This window comes from Opisthocomus hoazin, chromosome 4 (genome assembly GCF_030867145.1).
Source record: "Opisthocomus hoazin isolate bOpiHoa1 chromosome 4, bOpiHoa1.hap1, whole genome shotgun sequence".
Classification (NCBI taxonomy): domain Eukaryota; kingdom Metazoa; phylum Chordata; class Aves; order Opisthocomiformes; family Opisthocomidae; genus Opisthocomus; species Opisthocomus hoazin.
The window spans coordinates 91,614,071-91,637,116 of record NC_134417.1 but is presented as its reverse complement, the minus strand read 5'-3'; the positions used below and the strand labels follow the sequence as shown (position 1 = coordinate 91,637,116).

Sequence of the window (23,046 nt, the reverse complement as noted above, 5' to 3'; positions counted from 1 at the left end):
CTGCAATCCTGGAGACGTCTACTTAGTACTTGAGTTTCACAAAGCGAGGAGCTGGTCAAGTAGGAAAAGTAGCTTTATAAATAATCTTGGTAGTCTAATGAAATTAATATACAAATCTCTATATAATGATAAATAGCGTATACAAATCCTTGTGCAGCTGCTTAAAAAAATTCTGTTTATTTCGCCACATGTGCTGGTTTGTAACTTCAGAGAGTTTGACTTTACACATTCAGTAATTGACAATTTCAACATTTTTGTTTGTTTAAAAATATATTTAGCAAAACATTTTGATTTAGCGGAGTTAAAATTGTACTGGGTAGTCCATCTGCCAAATCTGGAAAAATATTTTGTAACTTCAGTTGGAATTTTATATTCCTAAACGAAAAGGTGTACTGAGAGTATATGAATATCAGTAATCCTGTTTTACAGCAACATGTGTGTGAGAGGACATAATCTACAACTTGTGTGTTTAAGCTGCCTTTGGATTAGTGGACTCTAAAGCGAGTGGAAGTTCAGTTGAAAACTCCCTACCTGTTTGTTTAAGAGTCCCTTGTGTTTCCCTGTTCTACCAGGGGGTAACGGACTGTGACACGTGGTAAGAATTATAGGTGAATACATAGAGGTAGTTGGCATTAAGTTGCCTTTTCTTTCCGTGGAGCCTGCATTGAATATGTTATTTGAAAACTTAAACGTGTATTTGCTGACTAGGTACTTTGAATGCCGTGGGCTGTTTTGTGGTAGATGGATTAAAGTAGCCGTCTTTTGCCACCTTGGTAAAACTTTCCCTTAGCAGTCCCAGCTGTGAACTGTTGGGTAAGGACATGTTGCAGCTGAGCTGTGCTCGCTGTTTTTACAACTGGCAACTTCATGTCAGTGTTTCATGGAGGGTGTTTTTACTTTTTTGATTGGGGATTAGGATCTTCTGGCTTTTATAAATGAAAAAATCACCCTCTGAAACTCCAGAGTAAGGGCGGGAGGCTTCAGGCATTTTTGTGTGCAGAAGTTCTTGGAAATAGTAGGACTTCAGTGTTCAAAGTACTTGTGGCTTTGGACCACAATTAGTGTGTGTAGATCTATAAAAATCTATCATTAGAAATGAAATCGGTAACTTTTTTTAATAGTTTAAATGAATTGCAGATCAAGGCTTTGTTTCCAAGCTACCTGCTGGAAAATTATTCCTTATGTTTTCAAACTAATACAGCAAGAATTGCAGTAAGGGGGGAGGTTACAAATGTAAATTTCTGAAATTACTGACTTTAGGAGGGCTGACGTTACGACAATTGCACATACGTAGTCGCAGTTCCCAGTGGATAAATCTGTATCACATGGTTTCCCAAGTGCTTACTATGCTTGATTTCTTGTAATTGACATTCTAAGTTTTAATATAAATGTTCCAGAAATGTTCTGTGTGTTTGGGGTTTTTTTTTTGGCTCGGGAAGAAGTACCTCACAGAGGTGCTGGCGTACTGTTTTGAGGATAATACTTCGTAGAGGTGGAACTGAGGAGCAGATTGGAATGTCTTCCCCAGCAATCTTTCTGCCATGTAGCTTTGTAAGGCGGGTAGGCCAAAACATCAAAGAAGTTCAAAACAGGAGTGTTGGTGAGAAGTGTGGGTCTTTAGCCTTAACAGCAGTTTTCCTATGTAACCTGATTCTGGAACTTGTAAACCCTCAGGTAGGGTAGGTGGCAGTTTTTAGGCCTTCCTCACAATCTCCCTGCAATATTAAGGTAATGTTTCAAATTGACTTTTTTTTTCCTGGAGGTTTAGATGTACCGCAGCATGTGGGACTGAAAAACCTGCGGCTTAGAAACTCTTCCACGACGGCATCAGTGTGTGCACACATGCACACTGCGTCTCTCTGGAAATGCAATATAAATCCACCTGAAGGTACTATGATTTGTGTTGGTTTTTAAAGCAGCCATTCAGATTAGCAACACTCCCATTAATCAGAGAGGAGTAATTCAAAGTTAAGTTTCGTAATTGCTATGGTTTCTCTTTCTGTTTGATCAGTGCAAGAAGATTGTGGAAACTGTGTGTGTGTTCATATTTATGCATGTGGGGAAAACATTATCCCTGTCTTCACCACAGGACAGGATATGTGGGGGCAGAAAGCACCAAAAAAAAAGCTGTCATCGCAGGATGACTGCGCACGTGCGGAAAGGGCTCACTGTTTGCAAGGTTCATGGAAAGTTTCTAGTGTTAACTTTGCAAAGTGTTGATGGGAAGATAAGTGGACATCAGACCCCTAAGAAAGACCAGGGAGATTGCTTTTGTCAGGATATCGAATGGTTCCGTTATTCAGGCGTCTGTCATTCCTCCGATAAGCTTTGAACCATCCGTGAAATTCAGTGAAACTGGGGGAGGGAGAGGTGGATGGCTGTCTCTGCGATAATGAATTTCTGTAAATGCCGTAGAAGTTGACAGCTTCATAGAGGAGAGATCCAGATGAGTGTCCTCGCAGGGAAAAAGGCTTCCACGTGATTTTTAGCATTCACAGAATCACAGAATGGTAGGGGTTCGAAGGGACCTCTGGGGCAAGGGACACAAACTGAAGCACAGGAAGTTCCGTCTGAACACGAGGAAGAATTTCTTCCCTCTGAGGGTGATGGAGCACTGGAACAGGCTGCCCAGGGAGGTTGTGGAGTCTCCTTCTCCGGAGATATTCAAGACCCGCCTGGACAAGGTCCTCTACAGCCTACTGTAGGTGACCCTGCTTCTGCAGGGGGGTTGGACTAGATGTCCCACAGAGGTCCCTTCCAACCCCTACCATTCTGTGATTCTGTGGGTCATCCAGTCCAACCCCCTGCCGAAGCAGAGTGGCCTACAGCAGGCTGCACAGGACCACGTCCAGGCGGGTCTTGAATATCTCCAGAGAAGGAGAATCCACAACCTCCCTGGGCAGCCTGGTCCAGGGTTCCGTCACCCTCAGAGGGAAGAAGTTCTTCCTCATGTTCAGCTGGAACTTCCTCTGCTTCAGTTTGTGCCCACTGCCCCTTGTCCTGTCACTGGGCACCACTGAAAAGAGTCTGGCCCTGTCCTCTTGCACCCACTCTTGAGGTATTTATAAACGTTTATGAGGTCCTCAGCCTTCTCTTCTCCAGGCTGAACCAGCCCAGCTCCCTCAGCCTCTCCTCCTAGGAGAGATGCTCCAGTCCCCTCCTCATCCTCGTAGCCCTCCGCTGGACTCTCTCCAGTAGCTCCTCATCTTTCTTGAACTGGGGAGCCCAGAACTGGACACAGTATCCAGATGGGGCCTCACCAGAGCAGTGTAGAGGGGAAGGAGAGTCTCCCTCGCCCTGCTGGCCACACTGCTCTGAATGCACCCCAGGATCCCATTGGCCTTCTTGGCAGCCAGGGCACACTGCTGGCTCATGGTCAACCTGTCGTCCCCCAGCACTCCCAGGTCCCTCTCCGCAGAGCTACTCTCCACCAGGTCTGCCCCAAGCCTGTACTGATGCATGGGATTGTTGCTCCCCAGGTGCAGGACCTTGCATTTGCCTTTGTTGAACCTCATCAAGTTCCTCTCTGCCCAACTTTCCAGCACACCAGCATTCGGTGTGGTCTGCTTGTCCAGTCACACTGCGTTGGGGTTTAGCTGGTTGCCATGAGGATGAGTAGGGAAGGACTCAGGAGATGAAAAGGGCGCGGTAGGGAAACTGCTGCTGGTGTTCTGAGCTTGGGCTAGGGTGTCGATGTGTAGCAGGCCAGTTGTTGGATTTCCCTGTTGATGGAACAATTTGTTTCCTTCAGGTGTTGTGCTGTGGTTATTCATCTTTTTGCTTAGGGTTGTTTTTGAACAACGTGAGAAGAAAATAAAACTATTTACAAATTCAGGACATGATATCAAAGTACTCAATGAGAACCCTTTTTTTTTTTTAATTTGTTGATTTAATGCAATGCAAGCTGGCAGTGCTTCTTTAACTGAAATGTTGGCTTCTACTAAAGCTCTAATATAGCACCCATATATCATGAAGATATCCCAAAAGGGCTTTCTAGGAGTGAATTATTTAGCAATAGTGGAATAAGCACGTGTGTTTTATCAGCCCCTAAAAGCTAAGTGACAGCCACAGAAAGTTACCATTGAAAATCTATTTTTCTGAAAGAGTGTATATTGGCTGGAGCACAGAGGTAGCGCTCTTAGCTTTTTTTTGAATAGCTGTGTACATTTTAAGCTTCGGTTCTACTCTTACATGGGTTGTGAAGCCTACTGCAGCACTTGCAATGCTTTGGAGGATTCCTGTGATTTGAAGCAGTTCCTGTTTTGAGATGTGAATAGATTGTTGTTTGGGGTTTCATTTATCAGCTAGTGCTTTGTGAAACCCACTTTTAAAGTTGCAAATAGTTACAGCGTGTAGCAGAGGCAGTGATTAGCCAAATCGTTAATGGGTTTCGTTAAGTCTGCTTTGACAGGAGAACAGCTAATAAATCAGAAGTAGTTAAAAGATCAGTAAAGGTTAGCGGCTTAGACACACATTGACTGAATAAATCATCATGGGTAATGTAAAGATATTACTAGTCATCCCTTCTGAAAGGAAACCATGTGTCATAAAATTAGCACCTGGGAGCAGTTGTGTGCACCTGAGTCATTTCATTGCAGAGCCTGCTGCCTTGGCTTAAATAGAAGGAGCCTGATCTTCCCGTCTGTGTGGGCCACACAGCTCTCTGCAGGGTCGAGGGTTGCGTTGCTGCAGCTCTTCCCTTGCAGAACAGCTGGTGTATTGCCCATGAAGATCAATTGGCGCCAGAGCAGCAAGCTCAGCGCTTCCTAGAAGCATCAAGATCTCTACACGGACGTTTCACTGAACTGTTCTGCACCCCGTTCCTGGCTGCAGACTTTGCTGTCGGTCGGAGCGTGTTTCTGTGCTGCATGGTGATGGAAATGCTGTAGGAAACCTGACAAAGCTAGCTGTCAGGAATGGGTTAACTCATTCATCTTAGCCTGTTTCCATCAGGCCCTTGGAAGAGAGAAGAGTGGGGACTTGACGGTGGGTTGAGCAAATCATTGTAGCAGAATTCAGATTGGACATCGGATTAGGCAAATCCTTAGTTCTACCATTCAGCAGGTCAGAGTGGGTCAACCACAGTTGGGTGTGGGTACAGATGGACATCGTCTTGCTTAGGAGGAGAGCAAGTGCTTTAAGTTTTAAGCATTTATAATGTGGCTGTTGCACTTTATCTTGATTTATCGTTATCGTAAAAGCAGCCCTTCCCCCGGTTCATTGCTTCCACCAGTTAAAGCTTTGTGTCAGTGAAGATGAAGCCTTACATTTGCATAATGCCCAGACTTTTGCTGTGTCACGTAGCGCAAATAGCCGAAGTTGGAGAAATGGCACGTGTACAGCCTGCAGGCTTGTCAGTGGGCAGTGGCAGCTTGGTAATCTGCTTTTTGAGGAGGAAAGTCTAGGAGGTTGTACCATAAGGTGTGTAAATGGATGTGCAGAGGCCGTATGAAAGGATTTCAGAATCGGCGTGTTGTACTTGGCGTGCTCCTGGGAACTTGCTTTTGTCACGCCTGGATTTGGACAGCAGTGTGTGCCAGGAGCCGGCCTTGCCTTTGCCGCTGACAGGAGCTGTGAGTCTGAAGGCGGAGTGGAGCCCTTACACGGGTGCAGTCCCAAGTGTTTGAGGATTGTTTGTTCTGTCACGTCGTGGGGACAGGTACCCAGTTCTGTCACAGGTGTGTACCTGTGAGCAGAATCATGGGGTGAGCTGATGTACTGGCACGGCAGATCATAGAATAGAATCACAGAATGCTTTGAGTTGGAAGTGACTTTTAAAGGCCATCTAGCCCAACACCCCTGCAGTGAGCAGGGATGGATTCGACTGGATCAGGTTGCTCAGAGCCCATTCCAGCCTGACCTTGAATGTTCCCAGGGATGGGGCATCGACCATCTCTCTGGGCAACCTGTGCCAGAGTTTCACTACCTTCATCATAAAAAATTTCTTCCTTATATCCAGTCAGAATCGACCCTCTTTTAGTTTAAAACCATTATCCCTTGTCCTGTTGCAACAGGAAGTTTGTCCCCATCTTTCTCATAAGCCCCTTTTAGGCACTGGCAGGCAGCTCTAAGGTCTGCCTGGAGCCTTTTCTTCTCCAGGCTGAACAGCCCCAGCTCTCCCAGCCTTTCCTCACAGCAGAGGGGTTCCCCCTCGAATCGTTGTTGGGGCCTCCTCTGGCCCTGCTCCAACCGCTCCATGTCTGTCCTGTGCTGAGGGCTCCAGAGCTGGACGCAGGTCTCTGTATGATATGAGATACAGAGAGATGGTCCTGTGTGATGTACCTGTCTGTGTGACAAGATAAAGCTGAAGGCTGGAGTCTTGCCTGGCAGCGTGCCTCTGCCCGCGGGTTCCTAGGTCAGCACGGCGCAGCTGGCTGACCCATGCTGGGACTGCGTGTGACCTGCAGTCAGCAGCTGTGGTATCTGCTGAGCTGTTCTGTCGTGTGGGATCTCACAGCAATAAAGGAATGTCGTCACCGTTCTGCAAACGTGTAAGACATAGGTGGACCTGGAGGAGCTGCGGGTGGTTTGATGGGGAAAGATGATGGGAGGACCAGTGAGGGGCAGCTAGAAATGAGTTTCATGCATAATAAGTACAGCTTTGACAGACCTGGTAATTATTACCTTTTTTTTTCTTTTTGATTGCTTTTAAATAGGCAAAGACTGTCCTTAAGAATCTAAATTTCTGCTTGCACGGCAATGCTGCACACTTCAGAGAAGAGAACTTGTATACCAATAACAAGGACATGGTCAAACAAAGTGCCGCCCCTGGTCATTACGTGTTACAGGTGAGTCCCAGAAGTGAATTTACTTAGGTAAACAAAAATAAATACTTATATAATATGTTGGTTTTTCTAACTGAACATATTGAATAAACACATAACAACAAAAGCCCCAGCGCCTGAAGGGAATGCTGCATTACAGATGGAGCAGCGTTCACTATTTGTGTTGGTACAGGAGAGTAATCCTCTGTTCCTGGAAGTCAGCAGTTCCTCACTGAGTCTGTCTTTGATTGCCTCTTCTCAAGCACATTTGTGAGACTTGCCACCAAGTCTTCTGAAGAACAACTGCTGGAAGCTACCATGGGTGAAAAAAAAATCTTTGATTATGTGAAATCAATGTATTTAGATGCTAATGTTTAAAACAAATCAAAGAGATGGCCCAGTAGCACATGAGAGTTCTTAGAGGTAATTTGGCTACAGACTATATATTGAACAAACATCTCATAAATGTTTTTGTTCTCCCTTCCCTGCCTTAAGTGTTGATTTTTTTATATGATTTTGATCCAACTGTCTTAAGAGAGGTCTGACAGGCTTGATTCCTTGTTCTCAGAAGTTTCTTGACTCTCTGCTGGAAAGGAACATTTCCCTTTGCTGCTGCAACAAACCTTTTCGATGATGCAAAATTGGGATTTAGAAGGAATTCTCCAGTAATCTGCCATTTTTATGGTTTTGTTCCCGATATTAAGAGATATCTGAATAACTGACCTATTTTCTCCCCTGGTTGTAGTTTTTTAAGTATCCTTATCACCTGTTTTTTTTTTTTAGTTTCCTAGGTAACCCAAGAAGGCAGTTTATGGAATTCTGATTTTTTTTTTTTTAACCCACTAGTTTCAGCAAATTACTAGCAGTGCGTCCTGAATGGGTTAACCAGTTTCAGTGTGGTATAGATTAAGATGGCTGTAGGTAGGAGTTATTAGAAGTCTTAAATAAATAAAAAAAAAAAAGCAAACCAATGCTTTTTCTTTTGTTTGTTTTATCTTGACAAGAAAAACAGGAAATAAACAGGAAATATTTATCCTGCCAAGAAACCATAGAAGAATACACACAATGTAGAAGTAATGATACTGTGCAGTGCTGTCATTTACTGTCATTACAAGTAAGATATGATAGATGTTTATAAAAAGCATCTGTGAGCAATGCTCCGTAGCAGTGAATTCTGCAGTTTTAGGATAAATGACTGTAAAAAGGCTTTTTCCTAATTTAGCTCAAATGCTTTTTGGAAAATCAAGAGCTTTCTGTCGGGTGGGGCTTTATGTATATGTCAATAAAAGTAATTTCTTGTAATTATATGATGAAGCAAATATTTAGCTCCGATTACTTTTTTTTTTTTACTTATTGTATGTCCTTTCAGAGAATTTTAGTCTGATATAAGCCATAGACTGTTCTCAGCTCCAGACAGTTGAATTTTTTCAGTCTGTGTCCTCTGATGCTGTAATTCAGTAAGGTATCCCAGATACATATAGCGTTCCGTACAGGTGGTGTAATGTCGTGGTCTCTGAAAATCACTAGAAGCTCCTTCCAGTCTGCTGGAGGGGCCTTCGCTGCTCTGTCAGCAGCTATTACCATCTCAGAGTAGACAGTTACAGTCTTGAACTGTTGGAAACAGTACTTAGCTGGACAGCACACGAAACAAAACATTTCCAATAATGGGGTATAATATTGGAGTCTTCTGCTATATTCACAGTGCTGTGATATCTCGGGACAGAGGATTTTCAGGAGATGATAGATCCCAGTCTCCTAGCTGCCCGTCTCGAGCGGTGAGGCAGAAACCTCTCTCTGTGAAAAATCTGTCTCGTATCTGTGTCCGAAGGCACAGTGTGGGGCACACCAGCGCTTCTGTGCATCTTCTGTCCTGTTTGTCCTTGGCAGCGCTCGGGACCTGGCTACACAAGGTGCTGAGCTCCCTGCTCTGAGCAGGGGCCTTGACTCCACAGGTCCCTTCCCACCTCAGCTGCTCCGAGGTCACTGCCGTGCAGGATCCTCTGTTCCCAATACAACTTACTGATTATCCTGTCCTTTACCAAGCTCTACAGATTTCTTTTGCCTCCGCACACCTGGCGCCTGTGCTAGCTTGGCACTCGTTTGGGAGTGGGAAGATAGCAGGGAGAGGAGTGAGGGAGCAACAGCCTTCCTCAAGGTCTTTGCCCTTGCTGCTGGAGCAGTGAAACCCTGTGTGTAGGGAGAGCAAATCTGTAGCAAGCAACGTGCGCGAAGCAGAAACACGAAGGAGAGCAAGGCAGCAAAAAGTGACTCGGTGTGTAGTGGAGCACAAGACTCCTGCCACAGATACCATAACAATATCAGTGCCTAATAGCTTTGACACTATTTAGTTTCATAAATATAGTTGAGATGTTAGCATTATGCGGATGAAGTTCTACTCATCCATAAATGGTTGGAGTTGATGATCTTAGAGGTCTTTTCCAACCTGTGATTCTATGATTCATTTTTCCTCAGAAGAAACTTTGAAAGAGCTTCTAAGTCCAGAGAACATGCACGACACTTTTGGAAATAGTGAATGTTTTTGGTAAATGCTTCAGTTTGCTTTCTCCTCAGTTGCGATGAGCTTCTTGCAGAAGTTAAATGCCCTCTGTGTGCGTTTGAGGATAAGATGTGACTTAATAACAGCGTTAGATACTGTGGAAAAAAGCGTGTTCAGTTTTGTATGCAGGGAGAGAGTTTAGTACTTGCACGTTTCCATTTTACAGGAAAGAACAGAAGCTGTGTCTTGTTATGCTTTGAAAGAAATAAAACCCAAACCGTTGAGATAACGTGTCTAGGTCTTAGATATGGTAAGGTTTTTGTTGTTGTTTTGAGAAGTAATTTAGTGAGAGTGGTGGCTTTCCCATAATTTGCAGGGTGGAAAGAATGAAGTTAGAGCCCTGCTGAAGACTGCAGGAGTTGTCATTTGAATTTTTTTCTTCTGGAGACAGCATTTCATTCACTGATTTTTAAGGTTGAAATTCTGAGCGAAGCACATCTGTGCCTCTGCAGGCAGTCCTTGCTTTGCAGAGCCGAAATTTTGAAACTAAAGCAAGCTGTAGGGCACAACACACTGCTTGATCCCTTTTTCTTTTTTACTGTAACTTGTTGGTAGTTCCTATGTAAAGCACAGATAAGAGTGTCTCGGTTATTTTGAGATTTTGTTTAACTAGGTAGAATGACAGTCTCCAGTGTTTTGGAAGAGCTGAGTGAGGAGGCTGTATCTAGGGTACGTGAAGTACCTCCTCTACAGGCCTTTAGGCACATTGTCCTGCACAACGCACATTAACAGTGACTAATGGCTCTGAAAATAAAAGATAAATCCATTAGATCCTATTTTTAATCTATGCAAAAGTATTTTATGCTCTAGCCAAAGAGCGTGATTTATGTCTGTGTTGTGTTGCTTCCCTGTAGACTAGATAAGACCGAGGCCCAAGCATTGGCAGGTGCTTGTTGGTACTGCTAATTTGTTACTAAAGTTTTGACCTTGGCCAGCTGCTGGTTCCCTAACTGATACTTCTGTGTGGTTCAGGAGTCATTTGTAACAGATAGTTGGGGGACCACCCTCCTCCTTTTCTGCAGGGGAAGAGTTCACCTGTGTCACACCACCACTGTCATGCTGTTTAGTCTCTGAGCCGGGAAGTTTTTCTTGTCTCTATTTCCTGGAGTAGATACTGATGGTGTGTACGTATGGAGTGTTACAGGCTATGTGTCTAGCCTCCGCAGGGTGATAGTACCTCCATTTCTGTTATTTAATAGGGATTCATTTGGATGTGTAAGACTAGTTTATTGCAATGGATAAGCACTCAGTGTAAACTATTTTTTTTTAATTCAAAAAATTAATTTGCCCTACAATGTTAAAGGATTGTTCTGTCCTGCTTGTGGTAGGAGCACACTTGGCCAGGTGATATTTCTTTACTACCTTTTCAGACAAGACCCAGGAAGGGAGATTTTCCGAGTCTGTGACAGCTTTCACTAAACAAAATTCCAGCCAAAGATCTGTAGTAAGCACAATTTTACTGTTCTACTTCAGAGAAAAGAAGGGGAGAGAAAAAAATGAAATTAACTTAGTATTTTCTCTTTTAAAAGGACGGGGCATGGAAAAGTGAAATGATCAATACTGAAGTTTTCCTCTTTTAGTTTATTTAGATATAAATAACTTTTTATAAAAAACTTACGGAGTGGCTCTAGACAGACTGAATGCATAAGGTAGGTATTGATATGGTGTAAATTTAGTTTCAAACCCGCTGTTTGCTCTTGGCTTGTCCAGGGCTTTGGAGGTATTCCTCCAATAGCAAGCAGCAGCCGCGCAGCGTTGGCAATTTTGGCCATATAAATATGGCCCCTGGTGACAATGCAATTTTTATCACAGAAGCAATTTGGAAATTATGCTTGACCAATCTGATAGTTTTTTATGATGACATGACTGGCTGGGTAGATGAGGAGAGAGCAGTGGATGTTGTCTACCTTGACTTCAGCGAGGCTTTCGACACTGTCTCCCATAACAACCTCCTAGGGAAGCTCAGGAAGTGTGGGCTGGATGAGTGGTCAGTGAGGTGGATTGAGAACTGGCTGAATGGCAGAACTCAGAGGGTTGTCATCAGCGGCGCTGAGTCTATTTGGAGGCCGGTAACTAGTGGTGTCCCTCAGGTGTCAGTCCTTGGCCCAGTCTTTTGCAGCTTACTCATCAGTGACCTGGATGAAGAGTTAAGAGTGTACCCTCAGCAAGTTTGCTGATGACACAAAACTGGGAGGAGCGGTGGATACACCAGCAGACTGTGCTGCCATTCAGCGAGACCTGGACAAGCTGGATAGTTGGACGCAGAGGAACCTGATGGAGCTCAACAAGGGCAAGTGCAGGGTCCTGCACCTGGGGAGGAGCAACCCCAGGCACCAGTACAGGCTGGGGCTGAGCTGCTGGAGAGCAGCTCTGCGGAGAGGGACTGGGAGTGCTGGGGGATGACAGGGTGACCATGAGCCAGCACTGTGCCCTGGCTGCCCAGAAGGCCAATGGTCTCCTGGGGTGCATTCAGAGGAGTGTAGCCAGCAGATCGAGGGAGGTTCTCCTCCCCCTCTGATCTGCCCTAGTGAGGCCCCATCTGGAGTACTGTGTCCAGTTCTGGGCTCCCCAGTTCATAAAAGATGAGGAGCTACTGGAGAGTGTCCAGCGCAGGGCTACGAGGATGAGGAGGGGACTGGAACATCTCCCCTGTGAGGAAAGGCTGAGGGAGCTGGGCTGGTTCAGCCTGGAGAAGAGAAGGCTGAGAGGGGACCTTAGAAATGCCTCTAAATATCTGCAGGGTGGGTGTCAGGAGGATGAGGCCAGACTCTTTTCAGTGTTTTTTTTAGCCTTTTCAGGAATTTAATAAGTACATGGCTGAGATATTTCTGCAGTTATTCTAAAAGGATTTAGCAAATAGTTTGTTTGATCCGAGGCTAGTTTGATCATCCTGATGAAAGAGCTTTTTTTGTAGCTCGTTAAAAAGTTAGAATCTGATTTTCTTTTGTACCTATTCTAGCTGTATTTACAATGAGATGGAAGTTTATTTTATCCTCACAGTCCTAAAAAGGGTCTTGCTGTCCATCCTCAGCAGACAGGTATCCAGAGTTCAGCATAGCTTCTAAATGTAAGGGTCTTAGATTAAGCTAACTATACTTTTTTCTGCAGCACATTCAGAACTCCTGGTGCTGCCAGGTTGTACACAGAGGGCATCTGCCAGCAGCTGCTCTGCAAATTCCTCTTCGTTAACTCCTAGTGCCCTGGAAAGAATGACGAACCTACTTAGAAGGACTTTGCTGGAGGAGTGACATGCACGTCATCACCTGATTTTAACTTGTTGCTTTTGGTGAAAACCTCTGTGGCTAACACATCTAAGTGAAGCTGTGGATTGTCCACCAACCTCCAGTTTGTCTCTTGGCCTCGGAAGTCATATTAGTTACGTGTAAATGTATTGGAACTTCTACTCATTTAATCTGTAATTTTTTTCTGTGTTCTCCCACGCATTGCTGTCCATGTATTAACAAGCAGCATGGTGGCAACTCAGTGTGCTCTTTGGGGGCTGAAGATAAAATGTATTTGTAAAGAAGCAATTCACTCCTTCCCCCCCACCCTACCGGAAAAAAAGGAATTTTTGACTTGTCCTACTGACTATTGCCAAAAACTCATCTTCCATGAAATTTGTCTTGAAATAGGAAATCCCCTCATTAGATTCTTTTAAACAGATGTGGTGCTGTTTTTCTTTGTGCTTATAAGAACCTCAGTTCACCAAGAAATGCTTCTCGAATTGGGTGGGAACAGACACTGCTAAACGTTTTCCTTGGGACAATTTTGTTAGCTACCGGCCTCCTCAGCAAGGTGTAAAGTCCAGGGCTGGATGCTGCAGTTGGCTCCAGTCTGCATCCGATCCCACGGCCTCTTGCAGCTACTGATACATCTCAGGGTTTGGGGGGGAGGTTGCATTTTTCTTGTTAGTGGTTTTTTGTTGGTTTGTTGTTTTTTTTTTTTTCTTTGATAGGTCTCCCAAATGTTATTTTCAGAGCAGAAGTACTCCATGTTGACTGGCTCTCTTCACTTACGAGGATTAAAGGGCAGCTAGTTCAGTCCTCTGTCATAAAAGGTGTCGATTTTTGTTTTTTCAAGAAAGCTTGAGGCTTTACTACTAGAGTCAAAACTTGCAAAAGTTTATTAACAAGGACCGGGGGTCCTGGTGGTCAAGTTGGACGTTGATCATCATCATGGCCTTGCAGCAGAGAAGGCCACCCCTGTGCTGGGCTGTCTTCGCAAAAGCATAGCCAGTGGGGCGGGTGCTGGTGTGATCCCCTCTGTTCTGCCCTTGTAAGACCACAACTGGATACTGTGTCCAGTCTGGGGCTCCCCAGTACAAGAAGGGTACTGGAGTGAGTCCTGTGGAGGCTTCCAGAATGGTTGTGGGCTGGCAAACGGGATGTCCGAGGAGAGGTCTGATCAGCCTGGAGAAGAGAAAGGGAAGATCTTACAGGGGTGTGCAGCTGCCTTGCGGGAGATCATAGAGAAGGCAGTCCAGACTATTTTCAATACCTTTTATTTTTAAAACCAGTTAGATATTAGAAGAGTTTGCCCAGAGGAAGTGATGGGATCTCAAAACTCATCTGGGCAAGTTTCTGAGCAGCTTGGTCGAACTGGGTCTGCTGAGAGCAGGGAGTCAGGCTAAATGACCCTCCAGAGGTCCTGTCCAAGTCAACGTGGGTTTCTGATACTCTGCTTAAATTTTTGTCAATCACAGGTTCTGTCGTGGCAATTGCTAGTTGAGATACTTTTTTAGGTAGAGTTCCCCATGGTACTTAGGTCTCCTGTTGTTTATTCTTTGAATGGTAATCAATGGTAATTAATTCAGTCATTTAACTATAATAGTATTTTCTGGACAAGTACTTGAAGAGAGGTTACTTTTCTTATCCCCGTTTTGCTATGTGAAGCATACGAATGTCCCTCCCTGGTTACTGTGGGCTCTTTGGAATATCTGTGTTTTCCAGGATGTAGCGGGGGTAACTGTTTTTCGCTTTATTTTCTCAGAGGGGATGTGTGTGCCTGTGACGTGTGCGTTTCCAGTCATACAGGCTAGAAGATTCTGAGTTTGTGAACTCGACATGCAAACATCTACAATGTGAAATCTGTAGAGAATTCCTATTATTGTATAGTAAGTAATTTTTATTATTTACTTATTTTCAGAAGATGCATAAATGAGCCAGATTTGTGCTACTTTAAGGAAGGGGAGGGAACAACTTTTAGAATGTTTCCTTTTGTCATAGCTATGTTTCATTTTCCTGAAACATTATTTGGCCCAAGATGTAAAAGGAAAGGTTTACTTTGTTGCCTTTACTGCTCATTTACATAAATATCTCATGTTAATAATATTTCCTTCTCTTTTCAAATAGGTAAATAGCAAGAAACAAAAAATGGACACTCAGTTATTTTCCCCATTATTAGGAGCAATTACTAGTACGCCGCTTCCGCTGGAATCTTCCCGTCTGTATAGTGACTGGTCAGGAAGTGGAGAGGATATTCATTCAAAAACGTCTTTTGAAGACTGCACAAAGAAATGGTATGAGCATGCTTGGTAAATCTCATGGTGGTGGTCTGGAACACTGTAATTGTTATGGAGCAGAAGAAATGGGATTCTGGATCTTTCTAGGAAGAGTTTATGGGATAACAAGGAACTCAATAAATTTTCTTCGTGTAATAGTTATTATAGAGGTTGTGAAAAAAGGTAGGGAGTCTGTATGTATAGATATGTGTGTTTACATGTAAAAACACTTCAAAACTTGGAAAGAATACTACATTCAGGGAATGAAATGGGAAACTGCCGTACATAATTGAAAACTCCTTAAGGAAAAACCCACTCTCCTTCCGTGCCTCCCATCCCTCAGTACCGAGATCATAATGATCCTGCTTGATAATGTAGAGTATTTGCTGAAACATGAGCAATGCAGAGAGCGTTAGATGCAGGCCGAGTGTAAGCGGTGCGCCTCTGCCGCTGAAAGCGTGAATGTGCCTACAGCTGCTCTTGAAAATATGCCAGCCTACTGTCGTATTGTGCCCTTAATAGAATGCACTGAAGTTTGATTTTGTATTAAAAAAAAAAAATAAGTAATTTTGGATGCTGAATGAAGACAAAGGATCTTTGTTGCTTGAATCACAAAGCATTTTTATCCCCCTGGAGAAATCCACTCTGCCCAAGTCTTGACTCTTGCAGGCGCTTCTGATCATCCCGTCTTAATGATGCAGTAAAAAAATTATTAAAGGTACAGAGAAGGGCAGTGAGGCTGGACAGTGGTTTGAAGGCTTCCATGTCAGTGGAGAGTAAATAAAACTCCTCTTCGGTTTTGATAAATCAGCTCTGCAGAGGAATGATTTCTGGACAATCACGAATGATATGAGGATTGCGATGAACAGTCTAGAAGCTAGCGGATACCCACTGAAATAATTGGTTCTCTCCTTCATAGTAGTAATTTTTATAGTTCCTGTACAGCAATTGAAATTGTAACGGTTCTATTCCAGCCATAGAAATGCTTAAACAATGATTTCATGTTAGGCTTCCCACTCTTGTCTTTCCACCTTAATGCCAAGTGCTGGCAACGTCATACTGCTGTTTTGAGGGGGTTGATTGGTACAGACTGACACATCAGCTTTTGATACCGGTGGTAATGATGCTGTTAGCATTTCTAATATCAATCTCACTGCATTTTTTTATCGCTTGCCTAATAAGAAAGAGGAAGTTTGAGGTGGGGAGAAATGGTAGTTCACTGATAACAAGATGCTGAAAGGTAACAGCTAAGGAAGCTACAGGCATTGCAAAGCAGCTAAATACCATTATCTTTTTATTTTATTTGTTGGTCTTCCCTGGGAAATGTCACAGAGGTGTTTATTTTTTATATTTTTTTTTAAATGAAAGATCATATAGCTTTAGTATTAGCTGTAAGTGCTGAGTTTAACCTCTGAGTGGCAATCCACCAAATAAAATACACAGTCTCTTCTTAAAAGCAGCCTTTAGGTTATTGCAAGGCAGCCAATGCCAGGTAGCTTTTTTTAAAGTGATTCAGAGAATTAAACAACTAGATGGTATTTGTCTGTTAATGATAATCCACGTGTACACCTATTCTGAGACTGCAGATATGCACTAGACCTTGAAGTTAAAAAAGATATTTTTTTTTTCCTCATAGTATTTTAGGGTACTTGGTGCCTAACTGCATTAGGTGCAGTACGCCTGTATCACTTCAGTTCCTCTAAGCTGCTCCATGAGAGCAGCTAATCCATCATTGGAGATTTCATATCATAGAATCATTAAGGTTGGAAAAGACCTCTAAGATCATCAAGTCCAACCGTCACCCCAACACCACCATTCCTACTAAACCATATCCTGAAGTGCCACATCTACACGGTTTTTGAACACCTCCAGGGATGGGGACTCCACCACTTCCCTGGGCAGCCTGTTCCAATGCCTGACCACTCTTTCAGTAAAGAAATGTTTCCTAATATCCAACCTAAACCTCTCCTGATGCAACATGAGGCCGTTTCCTCTTGTCCTATCGCTAGCTACCTGGGAGAAGAGGCCAACACCCACCTCACTGCAACCTCCTTTCAGGTAGTTGTAGAGAGCACTAAGATTTACCCTCAGCCTCCCCTTCTCCAGACTGAACAATTCCAATTCCCTCAGCCTCTCCTCATCAGACTTGTTCTCCAGACCCTTCCCCAGCCTCGTTGCCCTTCACTGGACATGCTCACTGGACATGCTCCAGCCCTTCCACGTCCTTCTTGTAGTGAGGGGCCCAAAACTGAACAAAGTACTCGAGGTGAGGCCTCACAAGTGCCGAGTACAGGGGCACGATCCCCTCCCTACTGCTGCTGGCCACACTATTCCCGAGACAAGCCAGGATGCCATTGGCCTTCTTGGCCACCTGGGCACACTGCTGGCTCCTCTTCAGCCAGCTGTCGACCAACACCCCCAGGTCCTTTTCCACTGGGCAGCTTTCCAGCCACTCCTCCCGAAGCCTGTAGCGTTGCATGGGGTTGTTGTGACCCAAGTGCAGGACCCAGCATTTGGCCTTGGATATGGTTTTGCATTTTCTGTGTGCTGTTTATTTTCATGGATTCTTTTCATCTTGCTCTGCCTTGGTAGGCAGTAAGTTGTCTTCTAGCACTGGGAGGTATAAAGTTGATTCCTTGATGCTGCAGAATCAAGGGATTTTACAGCTAAGTGTTTTCTGGTACCAAACCAGAAAGAATAATAGCTGCCTACCCTGAACTTGAGAAAACTGAAAGCCTGTTATGCTGGGATTTTTATTTTTAACTTTGGTTGTCCTGTTGTTGATAGCAGATACTTTATTTGGACACCAGTAGACATGAATGTGGTGGACTTCTTTTCTCTGTGTGTGTCGTGTTTCATGGGATTCATCTTCCTTTCAGATTAGATCAGGATTTTACCATACAAGAGACTTCCTGACACGTTACATTACCAAGGATTTTCAGATTGCTGGTAGTGAGCAGTACTGGCTTGAGACACAAGGGGCGAGGGGTTCTAGTCCCTCTTTTGAGCAAGTGACTGCATTAAGAAACAGAATTTCTCAAGGATTCAGGTTGTCCTGTCTCAGTCTGCACTGTTGTGCTTCTGGTGTGTGTACCAGAAGGAATAGCTAAACACTTCATCTCACCTCCATCTAGTCTGTAAAATTTGTGTGGGCAACTTTAGACTTGCTGCTGTCCTGTACCACTTCTTTCCTAGGATTTCTTTTTCTTTGTAGTTCACCCAGCTTCCTGCTGCCCTGTCTGCAGTTCAATGATGGCCAGTAATTTTATTTTTGATTTCCATACCACATTGTAAACTGACTGTGATCTCTCCCCTGCTGAAAATTGTCATGTAGATGCAAGCTTTCATCTCTGATCTCTAGTTGGTTGCAAAAATTGGAATTAAACGGGCCTCCTTTAAAAAAAAAATAATTACCATCTGACAAAGACACAGAAGAGATCCAGTTATCAAGTATGTTACAGCCCTACATTCATAAAACATTTTCAAGAATCTTTGCACTTATGTATATCCCAAACAAAATCACATAGACCAGATCCCTCATGGAGGAAGCTGAATGATAATGTAGTAAATAACAGAGGTACTTAGAAGTCAAACTGTGGTGAGGTCTTAAAATCTAGTAAGACAAAAGTGGTTAATTTTCACTGTGGCAAGAGATTAACAAGGTGATAGTCTTAATAGTTTATTCCACGTTTTATAGTCTTTGTTAATCAGCATGAGTAATTATGTGGCAGCATCAGCTGCCGATGTAGCTGTTTGGATAAGCTGACACCAGGGAAGACTTGAGAGATCTTCAGGGACACTGAAACAAATCGGCTGAATGAGAATAGGATGATGAGTGACATTCATTGAAGCAAAACAATGCATGTTAGAGGGAAGGAGATTGTCAGTGGTATGTTTTGATGAATTTTTCAGGAATAGTTAGGTATCATTAGACAGCTTGGTAAAGATCTCATTTTGCACCTGACTTAAAAGATAAAAGTTGGGCTTGTGTAACAGTAGTGATCACAGAATCACAGAATAGTAGGGGTTGGAAGGGACCTCTGTGGGTCATCTAGTCCAACCCCCCTGCCGAAGCAGGGTCACCTACAGCAGGCTGCACAGGATCTTGTCCAGGCGGGTCTTGAATATCTCCAGAGAAGGAGACTCCACAACCTCCCTGGGCAGCCTGTTCCAGTGCTCCGTCACCCTCAGAGGGAAGAAGTTCCTCCTCATGTTCAGACGGAACTTCCTGTGCCTCAGTTTGTGCCCAAAACACAAGTGATGGTTGAACACCTTTGGTATTTATGAGAAATATTTAATAAAGTTTTGACCAACTGCTTTCTAAAAGCAGATTAAAAAGTCCTTAAACTTAAGTATAACTTAAGCATAACTTATTTTTTTTGAGATTAAAATAATAGTTCTTGAATTATGGAAGTAGATAGATTAGAATCCTCCAGATTTTTAAAAAATTGATCATATTTACCCTCTAAAGGAGATAGTCAAGATTTGAAGACAAGTCTGTAAAATAGTTGTGTTTATTGAAAAGAGAGGAGAATCTTTTGCTGATCCTCTCTCTTCGCATAACAGTTTGAGAAGTCTCTGTTGAAGCAAGAAGTTAGGAAAATTGTTCCACTTCATTTAGGCTCTAGAATTCACGAATGCAGGAAGAGATTTCTATACGTGGGTGCTGAGAATACGTTAAATTTAGAACACTGAGCAGATGCTGCTATAAGAAATTAAAGGCTTAATGCTTTACTTTTCCTTTTGTATGTTTTTGTTTAGGAGAAAAAGACTTTTATTTAATTAGGCTTCTTTTTTTTTTTTTTTTTTTCTTTTTTTTCTTTCAGGGCACCAATAAATCTTTCTTATTCTGGCAATGGCCCTGATGTGTTTGGGCTAGTGTCAAGCATTTTAGAGGAGCCAAGCAAGCCAGAACCAGTTACAGATTGGTAAGTTTGTTCTGAAAGTTCTTATATGTTGCATATTAGTTTTTAGTCCTTCTGTCACACAGGTATGATACACATTTTGAATTATTTCAGAGTTGAGTAATGAAGGTCTTGTAAATCCATTTGAAATGTAGAATTGTTTTTTTCTTTGCTTCAATTACCAGTAAAAAAAAAAAAACCAGCAACAAGCTGTTAGGAATGCATATTTTCTAAAGTCTTCCATCAGCCTGCAGCATTTGAGGGGGGAAATCTCATTGTAGCCAGTGGGGAGTTGACTGAATACAGCTGAATCTAAAATATTTGATAAATCCAAATAAACTCTGCAGTTCTGAATACACATATTACAAACATTAGAGAACTGTGTTGGTAGATTTCACGTAGCATTTACTCACCTGCAGTGGGACTATTTATTCCCCCCCTTATATTTTGGAGGAGGGCTGTGTATGGTTAGTCAAGAATGCAACGGGGAAAACGTGTGTGGAGGGTAATAACCCTGAAATGTGAGCTGTTTTAATGTAAGAAATGTGTTAAATCATTACAGGAGGTTTGCTTAACTTTGTTACAGGAATTCTCTTTCAAGATTGTTTCCATCTATGTGGGCACCTGATCTTGGAAGCAGTGGTGAATTCTCAGGGCTCTCGTCTAAGCACTCTGTTGAAAATAAGGATTTTTCAAGCCTGATGGACACCCAGAACTACTATCAGGAACACTTGCAAAAGCCTTGTGATGTGGAGATGTTACACAGAGGTTTGGAAGATCTTCATCTCATTGAGTCGTGGCTTTCTCCATCTGGTACTTGCACTCAGCCTGATAATATTCTGAAGAACAGTCACCCTGAAAATTCCTCTTTGCAAAATAATAATACAATTCACCAGGAGGGGTTTTCATTTCAAAATGTAGACTATAATCAGCATTTGTGCAATTACGACCACATGAGGTTGAATGGAGACTATGAAAAAATCGGTTCCAACTGGAGCCCTTTTTCTTCTCAGAACAGAATGAAAGAAGGCACTAGCATTCAGAAAGAATGTTGGAAAACTGAAAGAGCAAGAGGCAAAGCTCTGAAAAATGATGCTCAAGAACAAACTAAGTATTCTCCTGATCTTTCCAATCAGCCTGTTGATGACTCTTGGGATAAAGTGTCCCAGGACAACCACTTGCTTTCTAAAAGATATGATAACTTCACAGCTGCTCATAAATTGCAGTCATCTGTTCATCCATCGCTGTATTTTTTCAATCAACTCCCTAAAGAAAATAATTTTTCTGGAGAGGCAAACAGAAAACCACAGGAAACCCATGCGCAAAATGGTCATCATAGCTTTACTTTGGGGGATGCTTTTAATAACAGTGGTTCTAAGATCCATATTAGTCCTAAAGAATGCTCTCGTAAGGTATCTGAATATGGTTTATCTGTAAAAAATGTTATGCAAAATGGGAATTACTCATCGTACCATGGTCGTACGTGGCTGGAGGGGAAAATTGCGAGTCTGACAGCTGCTTCGGATGTCACTTGTGGAAAGCAAGCGGTAACAAGTCCGCAGTCATCTTCAGGCGTTTCGACCGTGTCTGGTGGTTCTCCCACCCATCAGTCTGTAACACAGTCCTCTTACTACTCACAGATCTTACCTGTCCTCCCTTCGAGGAAAGATGGAATGTTACGAATACCAAACGGTTTTTCTAATAATTTGGGAGTTTCTAATTTCATCTCGGAAAATCAGAAGCAAATGAAACCCATTGGACCATCACAGCATGATTCATTGACTAATAAGAAGGGGCAATACTGTAAATTCCCCACTAATTTTTCATCTGACTGGGTAACACAGCAGAAAGCTGTAAGTGAAGAGCCTGAAAAATACCACAGACTTCCAAAAAAGCAGATCCAAGAAAATAATAATACAGATGATAGAATAGGCAGAAGGAATTGGATTCCTCATTTGGGGTATTCAGCACCAAACCGTCAGCAGTTCAATATGTTCAGAAAAAAGCACGAACAGAATGGTGGTAACATGTCAGATTTCATCAACCCTTCTTTTCTTCCTTCTTTCCCGTTAATGTCTGATTTTAAGCAAAATCCTAGCTTTCCTCCATTTAATCACCGTCTGTTTTCATCAGCAAATAATTTCAGTTTTCCTCCATCACCATTTCCGTTCCCAGAACTTGTTGATCTTTTTCATTGTGATGACTTTAACCACTTGAATCCCTTCATCAACGATCTGTTTTGTGGGGAAATAGCTGCACCATACTTTGCCTTTCCAACACCGTTTAACAAGTACCGACCTCCAAGAAATCGCAGTGGACCTGCTAATGAGCTGCACATCCGACTGGAGGAGTGTTACGAGCAGTGGAGAGCTTTGGAGAAAGAGCGAAAGAAGGTAAACCACAACTGACAATAACTTCCTATCAAAGCTGGGGATCGCATGAAACAGTTTGTGGAGAGTAGATACTCTGGGCTGTCACTCCTTTTGAGGAGGCGAGAATTCTCTTGTCACGTCGTTAGTTTTAAATACCTAGAACACCACCTACAGCATCTGCTTTGAGCGTAATGCTTGTGTTGTTTGGCATGGCTGGTTTTAAATCGTGTGTGGCTTGAAGCTTCAGTTTCCAAGTCTCTTTCCCCTTAGACAGGGCTGCTAACGCAGCATTTCTCTCTGTTAACCTACAACATTTGCTACAACAAATGTAACGGCAATGTCACTGGCCAAAGCACTGAGTTATCGTTAGCTTGGATGGTTTTCATTGTTATTGTCAATAAAAGGTCATTAGCTAGTTGTTATTAATTCAGTAGGCCTTTGTTATGACTCTAGAGCCACCAGCCATATACAATGATATAGCAGGGCCCTTGCTGCCACAGGTGGTTCTTAAAGTACTGGCATTTTATGCACCTTAATGCTCTAAATGTTTATATTGCACAGTTTGGTTAGATGGATCTCTTTTCTTGTCCCATACTCTTCCTCTCCAGCTAAATCTTTAACTCAAGTGTTATAAACCCAGGCTCTTGTTTTCTCTGCACAGTCATTTAAGGAGACAACCTTTTGTGATGTTTTTTGGTTTTGTTGGGGTTTTCTTTACTGTGAGTGATATAGTGGTGTCTTTCTCATTTTCTTTTTGTTTCTTGTTTTACTAAATCTTTGGTTTAGTAGAAAGAAAAGCAAGAGGAGAATCCTGGGCACCCTGTACACAGCTGTAGAGAAAACATACAGTGTTTTGAGTGGATGTGACTTCTCCCAAAGGGCGGTTCAGTTTATACTCTTCTTGTTACAGTCACTTTCCTGCCTCAGACTCTCTTGATAAGAACTGTTG

The 23,046-nt window shown here is 43.0% G+C and overlaps 1 protein-coding gene across 3 annotated transcripts in view; it reads left to right on the top strand.

Annotated features, from left to right (window-relative positions):
- Positions 1-23,046, top strand: part of LOC104326247 (uncharacterized) — a 38,846-nt gene that overhangs the window by 1,603 nt on the left and 14,197 nt on the right. For 2 of the 3 annotated variants that reach the window (XM_075419925.1, XM_075419923.1), the window contains exons 2-6: positions 6,657-6,788; positions 14,311-14,434; positions 14,673-14,839; positions 19,648-19,749; positions 20,312-22,118. In XM_075419925.1, coding sequence (XP_075276040.1) covers positions 14,694-14,839; positions 19,648-19,749; positions 20,312-22,118 — 2,055 coding nt within the window. In that variant the 5' untranslated portion in view covers positions 6,657-6,788; positions 14,311-14,434; positions 14,673-14,693. Of the gene's footprint in view, positions 1-1,830; positions 1,889-6,656; positions 6,789-14,310; positions 14,435-14,672; positions 14,840-19,647; positions 19,750-20,311; positions 22,119-23,046 lie in introns of those variants that run through there. The other variant, XM_075419924.1, reaches the window with a different exon arrangement.